At 30.9% G+C, this 21,602-nt stretch overlaps 2 protein-coding genes and 3 long non-coding RNA genes across 8 annotated transcripts in view; 2 read left to right on the forward strand and 3 right to left on the reverse strand.

Annotated features, from left to right (window-relative positions):
• Positions 1–4,614, forward strand: part of LOC129919717 (low-density lipoprotein receptor-related protein 6) — a 75,749-nt gene extending 71,135 nt beyond the window's left edge. For both annotated transcript variants that reach the window (XM_056000693.1, XM_056000694.1), the window contains 3 exons: positions 40–200; positions 260–529; positions 589–4,614. In XM_056000693.1, coding sequence (XP_055856668.1) covers positions 40–200; positions 260–529; positions 589–2,032 — 1,875 coding nt within the window. In that variant the 3' untranslated portion in view covers positions 2,033–4,614. The remainder of the gene's footprint in view (positions 1–39; positions 201–259; positions 530–588) is intronic.
• A 1,536-nt stretch (positions 4,615–6,150) lies between these two features.
• On the reverse strand, positions 6,151–12,188 carry LOC129919718 (sodium-dependent nutrient amino acid transporter 1). Its single transcript, XM_056000695.1, has 8 exons — positions 11,806–12,188; positions 8,240–8,447; positions 7,903–8,173; positions 7,743–7,846; positions 7,496–7,685; positions 7,000–7,453; positions 6,842–6,942; positions 6,151–6,378 (listed from the first exon to the last, which is right to left on the reverse strand). Exons 1-8 carry the CDS (start codon positions 12,116–12,118, stop codon positions 6,223–6,225), a joined length of 1,797 nt encoding a protein of 598 aa, XP_055856670.1. The 5' UTR covers positions 12,119–12,188; the 3' UTR covers positions 6,151–6,222.
• Positions 12,189–15,261: 3,073 nt separating this feature from the next.
• On the forward strand, positions 15,262–15,871 carry LOC129919735 (uncharacterized). The gene is made up of 3 exons (XR_008773111.1): positions 15,262–15,375; positions 15,443–15,535; positions 15,593–15,871. It is a non-coding gene; the product is annotated as an uncharacterized LOC129919735 (long non-coding RNA).
• Positions 15,872–19,140: 3,269 nt separating this feature from the next.
• Positions 19,141–19,948, reverse strand: LOC129919113 (uncharacterized). The gene is made up of 2 exons (XR_008773056.1): positions 19,478–19,948; positions 19,141–19,406 (listed from the first exon to the last, which is right to left on the reverse strand). It is a non-coding gene; the product is annotated as an uncharacterized LOC129919113 (long non-coding RNA).
• A 61-nt stretch (positions 19,949–20,009) lies between these two features.
• On the reverse strand, positions 20,010–21,403 carry LOC129919112 (uncharacterized). Of its 3 annotated transcripts, XR_008773054.1 has the most exons (4): positions 21,291–21,403; positions 21,061–21,218; positions 20,879–21,002; positions 20,010–20,816 (listed from the first exon to the last, which is right to left on the reverse strand). It is a non-coding gene; the product is annotated as an uncharacterized LOC129919112 (long non-coding RNA). The 3 variants fall into 3 exon arrangements; XR_008773053.1 differs by lacking the exon at positions 20,010–20,816 and having other exon boundaries at positions 20,856–21,002; XR_008773055.1 differs by lacking the exon at positions 20,010–20,816 and having other exon boundaries at positions 20,856–21,022.
• Between the last annotated feature and the right edge of the window lie 199 nt (positions 21,404–21,602).

Raw genomic sequence — 21,602 nt, forward strand, 5'->3', positions numbered from 1 at the left:
GTTTTAAAATATTGTATTGATATATTCGACATTTTCCAGGTCGAAGGCCGAAGTCATAGCATAAAATGGTCTCCAGTGAACGGAACGCGAGTCACAACATTGGTTGGTTCAGGATCACAACCTTTTGATATTGCAATTGATGTTATTGGAAGGCTTCTCTTTTGGACTTGTTCTCATACAAATACAATTAATGTGACTAAGTAAGGAAAAACACAAATTAATAGAAAAAAGCTATCTAATTAACTTAAATTTTAAATAGTTTCAAAGGTGAATCAATTGGAGTCATCGACACTGGTGACTCAGAGAAACCACGTAATATTGCAGTTCATGCAATGAAGCGTCTACTTTTCTGGACAGATGTTGGCAGTCAGCAAGCGATTATGAGATCCCGAGTGGATGGTGCTGAACGTGTCATATTAGCTTTTAAATTAGAAGGAGTCACTGCTTTGGCAGTAGATCAACAAACTGATATGGTATTCTATGCTCATGGCAAACGAATTGATTCCATGGATATTAACGGGAAGAATAAGTAAGCAGATACGATTTTCAATAAATATTATTTTACTAATAAATGTTCTAATTTTTTAGAAAAATTCTAGTCTCAACTCATATTAGCCAAGTTATTTCCATAGCAGCCTTACAAGGATTTGTGTATTGGCTTGATGATAAGACTGGTGTTGAGCGTGTAACAATAACTGGTGAGGGGCGACGACCTGAGATCCAACGCCTATCACAAATCACTGACATTGTTGCTGTTTGGACCCCAGAGTCCAAACTCTTTCGTAATCACACCTGTCTGCAAGCCAAAAATAAGTGTTCACACATTTGCATTGCATCGGCAGAGGGTCGATCCAGAGATATCTGTTCCTGTCCACAAGGTTTAATGCTTTTAGAAGATAAGCAAAACTGCAGTGCTCTTCCAGCATGTGGGCCCGATTATTTTACTTGTGCAGCACCAGTGTCGGGTAGTGGGCCAAATAATGATCACAATAAAGACTGTATTCCAGCTTCTTGGCGTTGCGATGGTCAAAATGACTGCCCTGACAAATCAGATGAAGTTGGGTGTCCGTCATGTCGACAAGATCAATTCCGATGTCAATCAGGTGAATGTATTGATAAGAGCCTGGTATGTGACGGAACTACAAACTGTGCCAATGGACATGATGAAGCCGACTGCTGCAAGCGCCCTCAGGATTTCCAATGTCCAATTAATAAAGTTTGCATTGCCTCTTCAGATCTGTGCGATGGATGGGATCATTGTGCAGATGGAGCTGATGAAAGCCCCGAGATTTGTAGTCAAACTAACCCTCGACCTATAGTTCCAGCTTCTGATAAAAAGGCATTTATGATTCTTATCGTGGCGACAATGATTACCATCTTCTCGATAGTATATATCCTCCAGTTTTGTCGTGCTCGCTTAGGAAAGAACCGAAACGAACCTAAAGATGACCAAGCGTCTGATCCCCTTTCACCAACACTTAGCAAAAGTCAAAGAGTTTCAAAGATAGCTTCAGTCGCAGACGCAGTTAGAATGTCCACTCTTAATAGCCGAAACAGCATGAACAGTTATGATCGGAATCACATCACAGGTGCGTCCAGTTCAACGACAAATGGCAGTAGCATGGTAGCGTATCCCATTAATCCGCCACCTAGTCCAGCGACCCGAAGCCGTAGACCTTATCGACACTACAAAATCATCAACCAACCACCCCCGCCAACGCCATGCTCGACAGACATTTGCGACGAAAGTGATTCAAACTATACCAGCAAAAGCAATAGCAACAATAGCAATGGCGGCTGTGTGGGAGGCGGCAGTGGCAGTGGTGCCACAAAACTGTCTTCCTCAGCGCAATATAATTACGATAGTGAACCATATCCGCCGCCACCCACACCTCGATCACATTACCACAGTGATGTGCGAATAGTGCCCGAGAGTTGTCCGCCATCACCGAGTTCTAGGAGTTCAACGTATTTTTCTCCTTTACCTCCACCGCCGTCACCAGTGCAATCACCCAGTCGAGGGTTCACGTAACAGTTCGAGATTTTCATGTAAGAATTTTAATTTTAGTGTAAAAAGTTAAGCCTAGATATAAATAATATTTAAGGAACAAAAAGTTATTTTAATTTTACTGTTGAGAATTATTACCGTGTATTGTTTTGTTTTGTTTTTTTTTTTTTTTGTATTTAAAAAAAAAACCATAACGAAAAATATAAATGTCTGTAAAACTATGTGCCAAATATACAAGAGGTTTTAATATAAAGCTATTAATAGAAAAAATAATACAAAACTTTGACAGGTATAGAACGCAAAAAAAAATATTTTAAATGTAGCCCATAAGCGACAAAATTTTTCATGCTACTCATCTTCTGAAGGCATTTAAACTGCACTTGCAGCTTATAATACCTTTTTACTGATGATCGAAAAATGGTCTATTTAGGTTGAATAAGATATGAACACCAAACTTAATTATCAGATAACAAGGTACATACGTAATAATCATTTTCATTCATTATATTCTCAGTGAAATTTCAAATTTTTAACCCCGCCATCCCCCTTTTATCAATGATTTTTTCATTCAAGCCATGTGGTTCAGAGCGCACGGCATAATGCTTTGCTTAACTAATGTTGAACGAAGCACGCATATGCGCATTATAACAAGTTTTATGGAACTGTGTGTTTTCCTGCACTCACATACCATTATGGCAATAACGTTGCATAATTACAAATAAAAGTAGCCACATTGGATAGCGGCCGAAATTTATTCTGGTGGCGTTAGTATCACCCTATGAGGTTTGTGAATTAAATGAATTAAAAAAAATGAATTTTTAAAGGAGGTTTACAAAAAATGATTAGTTGAGGCGCAACCCTATAGTATAGTTCATCTTTCTCCCGGTGCCGATATGGCGCATGAGTAATCTACTCTAACACTTCTATTTGTAACAATTTATTCAATGGCATTGCTCATTAGTCCATGTTACTTGTTAACTCATGTCTATTTTAGGCGGGCATTTTTTTGAACAAAATAGGTATCACTTAACTTGCTGCCCTTAAAACATTTTAAATAACATAATGCTGATATACATATTTGTTTTTGTTTGTATCTAAAATATTACTGCGTTTTTCTGTACTAACATTAGCCGAGTTTCTTGGGGCTAATTTATCTACTACTAAGTAGTTAAAGCTAAAAAAAAAGATTTAAGATCAGTTAATTTAAATTAAAAAGAACAAAATTAGTTTTTTTACCAATGCAAGCCCCCTTAATTCTCTCTAACTTATTCTACTCAGCTGAGGCTAACTAAACTTCTGTTCTAGTCTTTAATATTTCATGCACGTGATCATTGACAGTCTTAACCTCTACTTAATATTTACTCTTACCTCTAGACTTCAATGTATTTTCCAAAGTTTAAGTGGACTTAACTAAAATAACTGAGGTCGTTGATGTAGTTTGATAAGAAAAGGCCACAAGGTAAAATGAATATGTACAATTTTTAATAAAGAAAATCGGCTACAGGCTACAGAAAAAATTAATAAACATAAAGCATTATAAAGTAAAATCATTTTTTTTTTTTTAATTTAAATTGTTCTTTCTTTTGAAGTTCAAAAAGTGGAAAAACCGTATATAAATAATGACTTCCATCACAATTTGAAAAAAATATTCTATCTTTTAAAAATAAACCGTTTGCGAAGTCGAATAAATTCAAAGACATTAAATTCGCATAGTGGTAAAAAAAATTGTGCCACAGAAATATTACTTTATTAGTACTTTCGAGTTTAATTAACTATAAACACAAGAAAGTATACGGCAGCCTTGGATTTTATATGACAATTTGAATGCGAAACTTTGTTACAAAGTATTTGATCAGCTTCTGTGTTAATATTTTATATCTGTCAAATGTTTTTATTATACAATAACCCAATAACAGAACGAGCTTAAAGTTGTTGATAATATTTTTATAAACATAATTTTTGTTTTAATAAAAATGTATTATAAAATGTAAATAGTTTATTTTCATGTATTAATATAGTCTCTAAGCGTAAATTTAAAAAAAAAATTAAAAAGAAAAAAAAAAACAAATTTAACCAAAAAGTGCCTCATTTTTTAGACAAAAAAAAAAAACAACAACGTAAATATAATTACAGAACATCACTTAGATAAATTATATTAAATTTTTAAAATAATTATTTTTGTTAAAACCTTAAACAAAATTATCGAACTTGTTTTTTTTTTATAAAAAAAAATTGTTACTCCTGCATATATTTTTATTTTTCTAAATATAACAACAAAATTGTTGTAACTGTCTTTTAAGTACAAAAAATAAAAATTATATTTTATGAGTAATTAACAACTTAAAACAGTTTTGTGTCAAATTATAAATAAAAACAAGCAAGTTTTACGTTAATTATGTGTGTATATTAAATTGTAATTGCAAAAAAAAAAAGAAAGAAATGTTTACGCTAATCATATTAAAATGCAATTAAATGTTCAAAGACTGATTACTGACAAAAATATTAAATAAATACAAAACGAATTGATGATGCCGTAGTCTCTCTTAGACTTAAAGATTATGTTTCGGCAAAACTTCCATAAGTAAACCTTTTGGAATACATACATACATATTAGGGTGGGTCAAAAAAATTGAAATTCTTTTTTTTTAATTGGTACTCCGAAAAATCGATTGCTAGACCCCTCTAGAATATACACACCAAATATGAGCTCTTTATATTAATGGGAAGGTCCTCCGCTTTGCAATTTTCCATTTTTACATCAAGCTTCTACTAAAAAAAAATAATTTTTTTATTAATTGACTTTTTAGCAAATTTCTTTTCATATTCTTGTAGGAAATTGAACGCTCTACAAAAAAGGCCTTATACACTTTTTTCGTTTATCTAACCGTTGAATAGATATTTGAGGTCCAAAAATCGAGAAAATCTTTAAAAATTCGTTTTTTGTTCTTAATTTTGTAACAAATTGAAAAATTATAATGATTAAACGCGCAAGACATATTCTTGTTGGAAATTGATTGCTCCAGAAAAAAGGTCTTATTAACTTTTTTCATTAATATAACCATTCTAAAGATATTCGAGGTCAAAGTTAAAAAAAAATATAAAAACATTTTATATTTTTAAAAAATTTCTAATTCATTGAAACTTCATTATTTTCAAATTAGCAAGATATATTCTTGTAGGGGCTTAAACGTTCTACAAGAAATTCCTTGGAATGAAATTGATTGCTTTAACCGTTTAGAAGATATTCGTATCCAAATCGCAATGCATACGGGTCATAAGAAAACTATTGAAATCAGTGAGCATTGGTTTGGATACGAATATCTTTTAAACGGTTAAAGCAATCAATTTGATTCCAAGGAATTTTTTGTAGAACATTTAAGCCCCTACAAGAATATATCTTGTTAATTTGAAAATAATGAAGTTTCAGTGAATTAGAAATTTTTTAAAAATATAAAATGTTTTTATATTTTTTTTTAACTTTGACCTCGAATATCTTTAGAATGGTTAGATTAATGAAAAAAGTTAATAAGACCTTTTTTGTGGAGCAATCAATTTCCAACAAGAATATGTCTTGCGCGTTTAATCATTATAATTTTTCAATTTGTTACAAAATTAAGAACAAAAAAACGAATTTTTAAAGATTTTCTCGATTTTTGGACCTCAAATATCTATTCAACGGTTAAATAAACGAAAAAAGTGTATAAGGCCTTTTTTGTAGAGCGTTCAATTTCCTACAAGAATATGAAAAGAAATTTGCTAAAAAGTCAATTAATAAAAAAATAATTTTTTTTTAGTAGAAGCTTGATGTAAAAATGGAAAATTGCAAAGCGGAGGACCTTCCCATTAATATAAAGAGCTCATATTTGGTGTGTATATTCTAGAGGGGTCTAGCAATCGATTTTTCGGAGTACCAAATCAAAAAAAAAATTTTCGATTTTTTTGACCCACCCTAATACATATTGTACATCTTATGTGGATGTAATATTTAGCAATAAAAGAAAAACAAGGAGAACAAGGATTTAAATTGTATCAATATTTGTACAGTGTATTATTGGAGTTGTAAGTGCTATAATGTATATTTAAACAACAAATTGTAACTGTGTAATTAATCAAAATGACCTTAAATGAAAATAAAATATTAATTTTATATTTTAATTAAATTTGGAATATTTTTTATTTAAATAAGTCTTGTTTCATTAATTTTTTTGATTTATTTAGGCAAATAGATTTTCATATAGTTTCCTCAAAAAATTGCGATTTTTTCTAGATTCTGTGAACTCGATTTTTCTTCTGTGGGTTATATACTCTTCAAATACTTCAGTGTCCAAAGGCCCCCATGTTGTCTCAGGTCTAAGTACCTTAGCAATTTTCTGTAATAGAAAAGGTTTTTGGTGATACATAATTTTTTTTTTTATTAAATGGAATATTTCGAGTTCAATAACGCAGTAATCTGCAATGACTTTTGAAAAATGTGCGTAAATGACAGTAATTTTTGTTCTTCGGCAAGTTTTGAATCAAGGAATAAATTATATCTTGAAATTACTTTGTAGAAATGTACAGACTTCTAACAACAAACGCAACCATACTCTGTAAGTTTAATTTGTACTTTGAACATTAATATTAAGTGTTTATGGGACTCATTTCGGTAGTTTTTAACCGTTATTTTTTTTATTGAAAATAAGTCTACAATCACGCTGCAAGCAACTCCTTTAATGTTTACTTGAGTACTTAATTTTAATGTATAATTTATAACAAACCTATTGAATCTTAACCCTTACCTTGTCTCTTAACACACGACTTAAATATTCCTTAATAAAAACTCTAAGAATTTACCTTTCTTAATGGCAGCTTGTCTTTTGATTGTTTGAGTAGTGCATAAAAAGCCCATGCTGGAATTTGTATTAGTCCTAGCATGCACAACATCCATCCAAATACTTAAAAAAAAATAAAGATATAAAAATCACGATAATGCATTATAAAAACTTATTTACCGTGGGCAGCAAAAGGATAATCGACATCCTTATATGTTATAGGCTTGAATACAAGCAGTGTATAAATAAGCACAGACAACATTAGGCCCGGTGTAATCACACCCCAGCATAGACGCCAATATATTCCAGTCTTTTGTCCAACCATAAAGTGTATATCTTCGCAGAAACGCTTGACCCCATACACCCAGGCAACGGCTAAAAGCTCTCCAATAGCCAAAACAAGAGCTGGCAAGGACACACCATAAAAGTCCACAAGATTTAAAATAAATTGTCCACCAGGGGTTGTGTAAATGATGCTTATACTAAATCCAACCACTGCCAAGGATAAAGCAACTAGCCAATTCGGCAGTCTACAAAACTGATCGCGAATTACCCTTATAATGCACGAACCCATGCCAACGGTACTTCCAATGCCCAGAACGAACAACATCAAAAAGAAAAGAACTGCGAAGGCCTAAAGGTAGTTTGATGCATAAACCTATAACCGATCCCTTACCTGTGGCATGAGCTCAAATTTCGAAATAGCATCGGGGTATGAGATGAAAGCAAGCCCAGCACCGCCTTTAACCACTGAGGCGATATCATTGGTTCCCGTCTGATAAGCAAGATTTCCAAGGATGCCAAATGTAATACAGCCAGCTATTAGTGACGAGCATGAGTCCATGGTTGTTATTATAATGATGTCTCTACAGAAAGTTGTTTTTAAATTGACTGTATTAAAAACAAAAAAAATAAATTCACACCTTGATACGTTTCTGTTAAAATTATTGTATGAAGCATAGGTTATCAATGTTCCAAAGCAAATGGCTAGCGAAAAGAAGACTTGTGTAACTGCTGCATACCAAACCTGTAAAATTTTCATTATAACCATGAACCAATGTTAACAATAAAGTTTAAATTTACAAGAGGATTTAATAGCTCTTTCCATTGCGGTTTGAAAAAGTAAATTATTCCATCCATTGCTCCAGGTAATGTGGCTGCACGCAAGAGAAGAACAAGCAAAACCACATATGGGAATACTCCTAGGAAGTAAGAAACCTTACCGGAACTCTTGACTCCCCGAATTAAAACCATTCCAATTATTATCCAAGCAAATGCCAAACAAGCCACTAGTTCTACATTTGGATAGCCTATTCCATCCATAATTGAGTCCTTTTCTTGTAGAATCTCTTTTCTAAAATACCAGTACAATTAAAATTTTAGGTTTTTAAATATATATGTTTTTGTCATATTTTCATACTGAAAGTACAATTCAGCTGATGACATCCTGGTTAAGTTTGAGATAGTATCGGATCCATTTAAGCACTTGTTTCCCCATTCTTCTCGACAGTAACTCCATGGCAAAACACTTGAAAACGATGCAATCAGAAAACGAAATGTAAGAGCCATAATACTCGAGTAGTAGGTTATTGAAGCTCCAGTGGCTAAAATTTGCCCAGCTGCTACCCCTAAAATAAAGTAAATTATAACTATTGTTCATATTGAGAAAAATTAAATATTATATACATAAATATATAAAATTGCTACTGTTTCAAGACAATTCATATTAAAGTTTCAAATTTTAAGTTTCTCAAAAATGACTAGCAACGCAACCAATGGTGTGCTAGTATGTATGTTAATGTAAGTCCTTTTGTATTTGAAAATGAAGATTCATATATTTAAAGCATTAAATAATAATTGTGAACTATATTAAAGAAGCCACTTTTTCATACAAATAGTTCGGGGTCCTTTATGATACGACGCACATAACCCCTATGTGCGTCGTATCACAAAACCCAGAAAGATGATCAAAATTATTTGTTGGTATTTTTAAATGAAAAAGGTTCTTTAAAAGTGTAATTAATAAGTACAAAAAATTACTTACCATATTTTATAAATACTTTAAATTTGTATCAACTAATAAGATATTTCAATATACAAAAGTTACGCATACGTCACAGTGACCCGCATTTAGGGTGGAATCAAAACAATTAAAACAAAATAGCTGCCTTTGTTCCGACCATTCAATAAATGTCAAAATTGTAGTTAGGGATGCTAAGATTTCTTATTTCTTAGATTTCTTTCCATTAAGTAAGCATTAAGTAAGTATCGCAAGCGAAAATAGGTAAAGTATTTTTTACCCACGAACCCATGCATTACAAATCATTAAAAAAATCATAAAATGGCGAAAGTCGGCGAAACTTTTAATTTTCTTAACTGATAGGAAAAAAATACTGTGAGAATTGTGTAGTACTAAGTTTTAAGGTACCAAGGGCTACTATATTACTTTTCTGTTAGTTTTTTCTTTTACAGCTTTCGTGAAAAAGACGAAGCTCTCACCTTAAATAATCAAAATTTAAAAAAAAGCATTATTGAAAAATATGTATAATATGCTTTAAATAAAGTTTATATCTTTATATTTAAAGGCAAAAACAAACATTCAAAATAAAAAAAAACTCATGTGTGCAATTCACACGTTGTAGATGTGAAACCTTAAAATATCATTTTTCTTGCTAAAAAAATCGAAACATTTTTTTTTTTTTATTCTTCACCTTTAAATCCATGTTTTTTATATGACAATCTATAATAAATTTTATAACATCTGAAAGCTTATTTCACCTTTTATATGACGTATCAATCATATTTCTACCATGACAACAAAAAAAAGTAAGAATTTTTTAAAGCCAACTATGTCAAAATTTCAAACTGAGAATACGGTAGATACTTTTCACACTGGTGGCTGGTCATGGGCAACAGATCTCCACATGTGTTTTGAAGTATTTCTGAAGTTTTTTTTAATTTAACATTGTGTAGCTTGTAGTAAATGTACCGTTATGTGTGATATTAAAGTATTAAAGTCAAATAAAATGTTTATGTGCTCTAGATTAATAGATATCACAACAAAAACATTACTGTTAAAAAAGTAGCCAAGTTCTCCTATGTTGAAATTATGCTGGCACAAAAAGTACTGAGATGTAAAAGTGTACCAAGTTCTAAAGTTTGGGTTCAAATTCGTATCAATAAAATTTTGATTGTTCTCTTGACAATTTTTCTTTTAATTACCGATTTTTAAAGTTATTTCAAAAATTGCCAAGTAAACAATCAAAATTTTATTGATACGAATTTGAACCCAAACTTTAGAACTTGGTACACTTTTACATCTCAGTACTTTTTGTGCCAGCATAATTTCAACATAGGAGAACTTGGCTACTTTTTTAACAGTAATGTTTTTGTTGTGATTTCACTACTTTTTGCAAGGTATGGCTGTAGAATTCAAAATCTCTATATTTGATGAAAATTCTGTGAAAATGGGTGGTTGTCACGCCCCCTGGCTGAAATTCTCAAACTTTAAATTTTTTCTTTGTATAAACTACCATCTCTACCATTCTACCAAATTTCAAGATTCTACGATAATTAGAAGTGCTCTATTATATTTAATGAAAATTCAGCGGAAATGAGCGGTTGCCACGCCCCCTGGCTGAAATTCTCAAATTCTCAAATTTTAAATTTTTTCCTTTGTATAAACTACCATCTCTACCATTCTACGAAATATCAAGATTCTACGATAATCAGAAGTGCTCTATTATATTTAATGAAAATTCAGCGGAAATGGGCGGTTACCACGCCCCCTGGCTGAAATTCTCAAATTTTAAATTTTTTCCTTTGTATAAACTACCAGTTCTACCATTCTACCAAATTTCAAGATTCTACGATAGTCAGAAGTGCTCTATAATATTTGATGACAATTCAGCGGAAATGGGCGGATGCCACGCCCCCTGAAGTGAAAATCTCAAATTTTCGATTTTTCCCTTTGTATACACCACAAGCCCTATCACCGTGTAAAATTTCAAGTTTCTACGTTAACGGGAAGTTCTCCATAATTTTGATGATCTGTCAGTGAGTGAGTGAGTCAGTCAGTCAGTCAGTCAGTCAGTCAGTCAGTCAGTCAGTTACGGTTTTTGTGATTTTTGAAGCCCTATATCTCAGAAACTACTCATCGTAAAAGGCTGAAATTTTGTAAGGAGTTTTGTTTTGACAAGCTCAATAAATGTAGAGAGTTTGAAATTTCTAGCATCTTTGGTGTGGAAGTTAGAGGGGGGTCGAAAATGGCCTGAGTTGTTTCCTGTAAATAAGGGTGTAGTGCCAAAGTTGCTAGAGAACTTGGCTGGGCACTACCGTGCCCCTTGATAACATGTTTAGAAAAAGAAAATATTTTCACCGTTATCTCAGGATATTGAATATGAAATTTATTGCAATTTTGCATAATTATATGTTGTTTATTAAATTACCTATCTACAGTATAAATTTCATTTATCTATCTATCAAAACAAAAAAGTTATAATCAATTGATTTTTTGATTGTTTCAAATCACTACGATACTAAAGAAGAAATACATCATCAGCACACATAACAAGTATTTTTTAATCAATGATTTTTAAGGGAGGTATTTAAAAAAATATGGAGCACAAAAGAGGCCACAACACCGAGCCCTGAGGTACACCAGAGTTTACACAGTATAATGGTTCTTTTGATGATAAAAACTAATTTATACGGAAGTTAACTTATTCTACGGAAACAGGTGTCACGTGCGTCGAAATTTTTAATTCTACAAACCGCAACAATAACTTTCATTCGGAAGTTTAAATTGGATGATAAAATAACAGAACCAATAATGAATATTTGTATTGATCCTATTGGTTGGTTCCCTATTATTCTTAAAGTTCTTTATGTAAATTTGCTTCTATTTCTATTTCAAAATAACTAAGCTTTATATTATATTTATGTACCTACATACATAATTTTTTCAATGAAATATTTTGCTCTTACCTTTTAATATAGGTGCAAAAGCAAATGCTTTCACAACTCCTCTTCCCGAAAATTGTCCAATTAATATCTCAAGATAATACACTGGTCTTCCAATAATTAACAGTACAATTAAATATGGAATAACGAAGGCTCCACCACCATTTTGAAAGGCAACATAAGGAAACCTCCAAATATTACCAAGTCCAACCGATAGCGAAATACACGAAAATAAGAATTCAATTTCATTTCCCCATTGTTCTTTTGGTTTCTTTGATTTTGTGATAGAAGTCTTATTATTTTCTTCAATAAATTGTTCTTTTTCTTTAAATTCCATTGTTTCTTTTGAATTACTACTCCAACGGTATGGCTTTTCCAACTTACTTAAATCAACTGACTTGTGCGTTGAGATTAATATGATTTCATCAGCTTATCATTTATAAATGCTCCATTATCCAATTTATTTGAACAACTATAATCGAGTCGTGTTGTTATTGTTATTGCACACAAGCTTTACAAAGATGCAGAATTAATGTAAAGCCAGCAGTGCTAATTGAAAACACTAAAACCTTTGCGTGTATATGCTCAGTAAATAGCTACTGTCTAAGTTAATAAATATACATATTTGATCTTGATTTTTTTTTTAAATATCTACATTATACATAAGTGTACAATATAGATAAAGAGAATAAATAATTTTTTTATTTGTGCAATCTTAAACCAAATCAAAGATGATATTTTGATGGTGCGGCACCGTAATGTTAAAAATAACGAGGAATTAGGAAAACACGCAGAGATGATAGCTTAATGTTAATATGTGAAAATGTTTATTTAAATTATTATCTCTTTTTGGCAAAAAACTTGATGCTATTAAATCTAATAATAAAGGCTTAGTAAACAATTATAAAGATACGATTTTATATTTAGTCTAGTTTTAGGTTCCATTTTCGGAAACTTAACTTAAATATTGAAGTTGAACTAAACTCTTATTTTGTACTTTTTTACTATTCGTAAACTGTCATTTAAGGTAGAACTTAAATTATTAAGTTTTCTTTTAGCAAACGGCTCTAAAATATTTATGAGTATCTACATACATAGTTCTTGTTTTAATCCAACCCCTCCTAGTTAGAATTTCTTTTCCAGGTTACTGATTCTTGCGAGGAATTATATAATCCTTTCTGAATAAGCATCACATACTTTCGGACTTGGGAGTAAATTGAAGGAGGCCTCTATTCTAGCGAAAAAATTACACGAACACATGAATCGTTATGACTTTTAAGTAATTATACATTTTAGAGTAATTAAATTAATTAAAATTTTTGTCTTAGACATAAAAAAAACCTACAATAGACAAATCACTTGAACGCCCCCTTTTAAGGCATTATATGGTCAAGGGAAAAGTAAAGAAGATATGATAAGCAGAATTATTCTCAGCAAATATATGAAAAACTTAATTTAAAAAAAAGGTTTTTGATGTATTCAGTTTGCAGTGACTTGGTGTGCACTCGGGTGTATGTGTACTTTTTTTTAAAAAACTTCAAATTACACTGTACAGTGTACACCTACCAAGATTTGTAGAGCTGGTTGCACTAATTACTAAACGTTATTAAAAAACTCCATAAAACCCCCAAAATCTGGAGTTAGGGGCAAAATACGGTTTTTTGGACCTTCACCCATTGAAAAAAATCTAGCTTTCGTCAAAATTTTACCCATTTCTACGCAATTTACGCAATTTTAGATAAAAGACCTTTAGATTTAGACCTTTTCAACAATGTATAAAACATGTAGTTTGATTAAACCACCTAGAATTTATAAGCTGACAAAGTTCAAAAATTCCATTTTTTTTCGTCATTTACCCAACTTTAACATCAATTTTAAGTATGTTGTATATGTTTTCAAAACAACGTGCTACTTTTAAAATATATTCTAAAATAATATTTATTTCCAAATCAAACGAGGTATTTTTTTTTTGAAAATCAATTCAAAATTGGCATAAAAAAATAATTTATGATTTAAACACAAATACAGAAATTCGAACGTTTAGGCACCGATCAAAAATTTTATTTTGGCAGGTTGTAGGATAAATTGGGCGCCAGGTTTTTTTATAGAGGATTTCAATATTTTCTAAAAAAAATAATAAAAATAAAAAAATAATTATAAAAAAACAACGGCAACACTTACAATTGAATCATTTATTTTCAAAACATGATAAGTCCATGATTTCAAATTTTTCAGGAGAAGAAAAAAACTTTCTATTTTCTTTTGTTAAGTGTAGCAAAATGTATAAAAAATATATTTTGTAGAACTTTTACCTAGCTACAGAATATCGTTTGGTATTTACTTTTTGGGCCGATTGTTTAAAAGATAAAAAATAATAACGATTTTGGACTTATCATACTTTGAAAATAAATGAATGTGAAATAAGTTTTAAAATGAATATACAATTTTTTTAAAGCCTCAGTCTATCAAACAATTGCATTTGGGAATAGATGTTACGGACACCTTGGGAATTAGCCACCAACACCTAGAATGGGAAAAGAAAAAAAAAAAAATAATTTACAAACCAATGTTGAAAATGTAAACAAACAAAACTTACCCTTCTTTTCTTTTTTTTTCTGACAAAACCCATAATTAAAATTCCCTCAGTGATAGTAGATCGAAGCTGAAAATATATAAAAGATTTTTAGTACAATTTTAAATCAAGATAAGATGTAGCAAAGAAATTAAATCAAGAAATACAAATACTTATTGTTTTGTTTACCATTGATTGAGAAATCAAATTGAAAGTGAATGACAGCGATAAGAAAACAAAAAGATTCAGAGGTATACGTATACATATAGGATCGAGTTGACAGTACGGTGGATCGAGTTTTACTTTTGGAGTCCGACCTCGGTCCGAATCGGCTCCGAAGGGAGTCCGACTCGACTACGAAACGGGTCCCATGACGGCTCAAATTAGAATGGAAATATAGGATGTGTATTCGGTGTTGTTTAGTACAAGAAATAATCTTAAATCGTTACGATCGTAAACCGTAGGCTCGGTTACACGGGTTGTGTTTTTTATTTATGTTCGTTATACGTTGTTTTGGTAAATTCATGTCCTGATCGGTTCTTTTTTTTGTCAAATTATGTTCTGATCGTATTTGGCGTTAATATATGTTAATAAAAAGGTGACCATTGTGGTCAACCCCTAATTGTTGAGAGACACCTGTGGGCGAAAGGTTACATCTGTTTGTTTCATGGGGTTATAATTGAATATGGTACCTCCCTTACTCCGAATTTGGAAGAAGAAAGGGAAATTACATAAATTACGAGTTGAATCACTCATACCAAGGCAGGATAATACAAAAAAATATAATACTTGTACATTTTTAGCATCATTTGTAGGATTGTTGTTGTTTTTATTATTGAAGATGTGGATCGTATGATGTCGTCCAGTTATAGGAGAATCATACGAGATTTTTTTTGTATAGTTTTTCTGATATCTTATGGGACATGTTTTTTTTTGTTGTTGCGATGGTAAATCCTCACTTGCTTTTCTTGACAGTTGAAAAAAAATCGTGGTGACTAAAAGTGCGGCTTAGATAAATAAAAGTTCGTTATTATTTTAAATAAAGTGTAAATTAAAGAAAATATTTAATGTCAGCTTGTTTTTTTTTAGAGCACCCATAGTGTTTCTTAACATTCCCGATGGTTTTGTTTAGAAACCCCAAAAGAAATTAAAATTAAAATGTAGTTTTAAAAATACAAAGTGGTGAGTTCGGAAAAGAATTTTTTTTATTAAAATTAGTTCAAATCTTAAATGTTTTAGGTAAATTCTCGGCGGCCCCATAATAAAGCACTGAAGTGCTGGGCCGCCCGATAATTTTTTTTATTGATGCAGTTTTTTTGTCTGTTCTGGCCCACTGAATCCCAACTCGTCCTCGACCAACCCAATGACAACGGGCAGCAAAATAGTCGGGTTTTAACGAGGACCATCGAGAATGGATTTGTTTTTTTAAATACAGGAATAGGACCCCATCCGCCCAAAAATTTGGGGCTCCGCCACCTGAAAAAGAAACTAAAAAGGAAAACAAGTATCCGTGAGTGCCAACAATAATCAAAATATAAAAACCAAAAAGGAAGAAACTACTATCTAAAAGATACAAAGAAAGAAACAGAAAACTAAACTATGTGTTTGTGATCGTCCATTATTTATTAAAACATTTTTTTTGTTATGGCGTGAAGTTTAATCAAATAGTAAATAATTTGTTTTTTTTTTTATTTTCATTTTTGGATTGTGAGTGATTAGGAAATTTTTCTCCAGTGTCGACGGGGTTCCGAAATTTTGTTTAAAGTGCATTGTTCAACTACCTCCACAGAGCTCTTTAGGGGTAGGGAGAATTTTTGCCCAGTTTTCTCGTTTTGAATGTTAGGTGTGAATAAGGACCCGCCTGAAAGTATGGTCCATTTTGGTTGGGTAGTTTTCGGCATTTTGGAAAGATTTTTGAAATCACAGTTTAAAATTTATCTTGTTGTTTTGTTATACATATGATATTATTTGATTTATTCTGTTCTTATTTATTTTTTCTTGTTTGTTTAAATCTGTTATAAGTACTATATTGATTTGTTTAAATTAAGAAAGTTCCTCAAATAAACTTCAAAAACGCCACGAAGTGAGTGATTGTGTTTCACTGTTCCGATATACGGAACATGGATTTTTGAGAAAGTTCTTTCAGGGGTGCAGATTGTAGCTGAGTTTTGGTGAAGATGGTATGATCTAAAACCGATCATCCACCATTTTGGGGGAATCCAAACATGGCCGCGGATTTCCATGGTTGGGAGGGAATAGGCCACACTGCACCAACATCTGCAGTGCCCTTGAGATGATGATAGTCCGTCTGCTGTCACATCTTTCAAAAACGGTTTTTTTCGATTTTTGTTCTCGGCCTGATCTATGTTTTTGTTCGCAGGTGAGGTTAAGTTTCGGGGGCAAGATCCCCCCCATCCGGCGAGCTTATGCCGTGCATCGCAAGCAGGCCACGTCCTCCGGAACTTAACATTCCTTCCCTTCCTTTCCAAACACTTCCTTTTCTAATTTCCTACCTCATCCTATTTCCTACCTTACCGACCTACCTAAACCTCCTCCGCTCCTCTTGCCTCGCAACAAAATGGCGCCCAACGTCTAAGGCATTTGTCTTAGATTTTTGTAGTCCTAGTTTCAGTTTTTTTATGTCGTGAAGTTTCAACCAAACTTACTGTGAATTTTTAAGCTCGTAAGTCTGCACCAGGAAGATCCCAGAGATGTACCTAGGTGTATCGCGACGAGTACTTGAAAATTCACAGTAACTGCGGTTAGTGTTTGTTCGCGTTTATCTCTTGTTATTGTAAAGTCTCTGAAAACACGCAAGTCTGCACCAGGAAGATCCCAGAGATGTACCTAGGTGTATCGCGGCGTTGTTTTTCATGAACTTGCAGTAGCAAAAGATAACGTGTAATTTGTATCGTTTTTCCCTAATCCTATCCTTATAAATTTTCGCTTTTCAATCTCTAATTTTCAATTTTCTAATCCTATAGTCTTGTGAGTTCCTACTTGAAAGTGATGATTGTTTTGAATTTTAGTCTGACTTCATCCTTTCAATATTGTTTGTCGAGTTTTACTAGTCGTTTCATGTCTTCTAGACAAGGTTCTTGAGACAGTCTAGGATTGCGGGAACGATTAGGAAAACTTTGTAGGTGATTTGTTAGTGTTTCTGATAGAGTTCTGGTCCCATATTAATGTCATCTCAAGGGAGTTAGTTCGTCTGTCTGAAGTCTTTTTTTAGTGATGTCGTAAGTAGGATCGTACCATCTTGCTAACAAAGCTACCAAAAGCACCCCGTATGTTGATGAAATTAAACCCTAAAACGAAACTTATTTCTAATTTGTTCAATTTCGAAAGTCTAATTGAATTTATTGTTAATGTTTTTGAAAACAAAACTATGGCTGTTCAAAACTGTTAATTTCGTTTAAAACTTAAGTTTAAGTTTCTAAATTTACCTTTTTGTATCTGAATACCTATGGTGATATAAAAAGTTTTAAAGATCCTAAATACATACATAATAAATACATATACAAACACAAAATAAAAATATTTTTCGAAAAAGTTTCGAATAATCTCGATTTTTAGTCTTCGTTATATAGATTTACTGTTTTCGTTTTCATTTATTCTTTCTTTGTTTTTTTTGTTGAAATTTTTCTGAATAGTTTAAGTTTTTTTTTGTAAAAGAAATTTAAAAGTTTTATTAAAGCAAAATTTCTTTGGTAGTTTCTAAGCGGAAAAGTTTTTTTAGAAAAAAAAAACTTTTCAAATTTTCTTTTCTAGAAACTAAGATCTAGTGTTAGTTTTGATATCAAGTTTCTGAAAGTTGTTTACGATAACTTGTTTTCTTTCTTCGTTATTTAAGTGTAAACATTTCGTTTTCAGTATAGTTAACTTTATTTTCTAGTTTACGTTTGTTCTTTTTTTAAAACTTTAATTCAGTTTTTTTTCTTTGAAAATTCTGATATTAGAGAAGATAGTTTCTAATTCGCTTTGAGAATTTAAGAGTTTTTCAGAAGAAAAATTTCTTTAAGTCTTCAAAAATTATATAAGTTAGAAATTTGTTTTTAGTGATAGTTTATTTGTTAAGTTAATTCATTTTTTCGTTCATTTCATTCTTTTGGTTTTTCGAAAAGTTTTTAATGAGTTCCAAAATTAGATTTAAAAATACTTAAATTATTTTTTCAATTTAGTTTATAAATTATTTATGTTTCTGTTGATTTGAACGTTTATTATTCCTTTTCGTTTGCTTATTTACTATAGTATATACTTAGTATTGTGTTTTTGAATTTCATTTGGTCTTAATTCAAAAATAATTTCGAAAACGCATTCCATTTTTTTTAGTTTTTCATAAGTTTTTCAAAATTACAATATTTATATTTATATTTCTGTTAACTTATTACTCATATTCATTCCGGTATTTATTTTTGATCTTTGAATTTAATTTTTTTTTATGTTTGAAAACGTTCTTAAAAACTTAAACTTAATATTAGTTTCATTTTTTCATTTCAATTTTTTTTTTGTTTTTTTATTATTTATAATTGTTGTTCATTACATCTTCATTTTCCTTAAACCTTTTTCATTTTTTTTTGTTGTTAATTTATTATTTATTAAGATTTTTGTCGTTACTTAAATTTTTTTTACCTTTACAATTTTCGTTACAAGTTTCATATTTTTTTATATGTAAATTTTTTGTTGAAAATCAAATTATCTTCATTCCACAGTTTCAATTTTTGTTTAAGTTATAGTTTATTTATTAATTTTTTTTTGTTTTGTTACAATATAGTTTTTTTTGAAAAAAAAAAATATATAAGTTTTTGATATAGGTTAGTTTTTTGTAATAATAATTTGATAATATGTTTTTTTTATAAAATATATATTTCTGATAGGGAAATAATAATTTAATTCAAAAACTCACCACTTTAGTTCATTGTCGACCTGTTTTTTTTTGCACATTTAATTTTGATAACTGCTTTCATGTTGAACGGCTGTAGTTGAATAGTGTTCTTTTGTTTAAGTCGGTAAAATTAAAGTTGAAAAACGTCGCCCGAATGTAGACCCAGATCTGAAGGAAAAAAGTCGAGAATTAAGAATCCAACAACTAAAAATAGATTTGTAAACTAGGCAAAGTATTACGTTCTCCGCTGAACTCGGACAGACTCGTCCGATCCACATCTCAAAAAGTATACTGTTTAGGTGTTAAGGTTCCTCCATTTTTCCAAAGTCCAGAATAGGCGTCAGTAAAATGTTCGATTTTGAACGAAATATTTTTTTTAAATGTTCGCTGCATTTTGTACAGATTTTGTTCTTTTTTGTGACGTTTATATATAATAGTTATCGCTGAGTTAAGAACAAATTTTCCACGAATCTAAAAATTTAAAAACAAGAAAAGAACCGAACCACCAAAATGCGAAACACCCGGTTTCGAAACAAATTTCCCAAGACTTCTGAATAAAAGATTTTAATTTGTTGTATTTTAAGTAATTTATTAATTGCATGCCTTAAACTAGTGTTTTAAATGTCTCTTTATGATATTTATTTACTAATTTATTGATTTTAACTTAAATAATAATACTAACTTTAAAAATTCACTGTGATATTTTATGAATTGTAATTTTTGGAAAGACTGATATATTTAATTTTTTTAATCTGTGATATTTTAATAATTTTATACTTTTTTTATACTGATAATTTAGTTAACTTTTAATAATCTGTGATATTTTAACAAAATTTTAATTATTTTTTTTTTAAGACTGATAACTTAACTAACTTTTGATAATTTACTTTTAGCTTAATTATTTTTAATTTTAGTTAGAATAATTCTAATTTTTATTGAATCTGTGATATTTACTTTTAACTTATTTTAAATTTAAGGTTATTTAATTTTTGAATCTGTGATACTTACTAATGTTTTTTTTTACTATTTTACTGTGATACTAGATTTAAGTTTTATATTTATCAAAATTATTTATTTATTAATTAATATTTATTGAACTGTTTTTTTGCATGCTTATTTATATACATAGTCTAATACAAAATCTTTTCATACTTAAAATACCATAATTATTAATCGAACTACTCACCGGCAATGTTAAGTGCCTCATACTTATTACCTCCTTTACATAAAATGAACTTGGTCCAACTCGTTCGTCACTAATGCCACTTGCCTGCATAAAACCCCATACTCCGTTGATAACATGCATTCTGAAAAAAAAGGAAATCTATTAATGATGAAAGAGATTGTTATATACATATAAGGTACTTAGCTTCACTGTAGTAACCTCTCAGGAACAGACGATATCCATCGCTTATTTTAATTATTCTTAGAACTCGTTCACAATGAACAAAATTCATACTTTGCATTTGAATAATTTAAATCCACTCACGCTAAAATTCAAATCTGGGATGGGGGTAAAATATATTCCACATAAGACAGATAATTCGCCGGTCGTGAATTAGAATTATCTTTATTTTTCTGCATGAAGATTCATGAAGACGTTCAAGGGTGAACACAATTTTTTTGCATTCCAAACATACTTCACTAGAAAGTACTAGGCTGTAGATATGAGCGTCGTCGGTATGTGGTATATTCTTATGCCCGGCTTTGAACGTGGGTTTTTCCCCACATTGGTCCTTAAAACTTCTAATCAACCTGAAATACCTGAAATAAAGCAAAACGAACTACTTAAATAGAGAATAAAAACTGTTTGATTTTATACCTTTTCATTCGCTCAGTTCCGACATCACTGTACCTATACCTGTACATAAGAAATGGTACCAATTCCCAGGCGACCTTTTATTTTTACGTCTTTTTAGGGATGTATCCCAAAAAGCCGCAAATTTTGTTACGGACACCTTGGGAATTAGCCACCAACACCTAGAATGGGAAAAGAAAAAAAAAAAAATAATTTACAAACCAATGTTGAAAATGTAAACAAACAAAACTTACCCTTCTTTTCTTTTTTTTTCTGACAAAACCCATAATTAAAATTCCCTCAGTGATAGTAGATCGAAGCTGAAAATATATAAAAGATTTTTAGTACAATTTTAAATCAAGATAAGATGTAGCAAAGAAATTAAATCAAGAAATACAAATACTTATTGTTTTGTTTACCATTGATTGAGAAATCAAATTGAAAGTGAATGACAGCGATAAGAAAACAAAAAGATTCAGAGGTATACGTATACATATAGGATCGAGTTGACAGTACGGTGGATCGAGTTTTACTTTTGGAGTCCGACCTCGGTCCGAATCGGCTCC

The sequence above is a fragment of the Episyrphus balteatus genome, chromosome 4, assembly GCF_945859705.1.
Source record: "Episyrphus balteatus chromosome 4, idEpiBalt1.1, whole genome shotgun sequence".
In the NCBI taxonomy this organism is placed as follows: Eukaryota; Metazoa; Arthropoda; class Insecta; order Diptera; family Syrphidae; genus Episyrphus; species Episyrphus balteatus.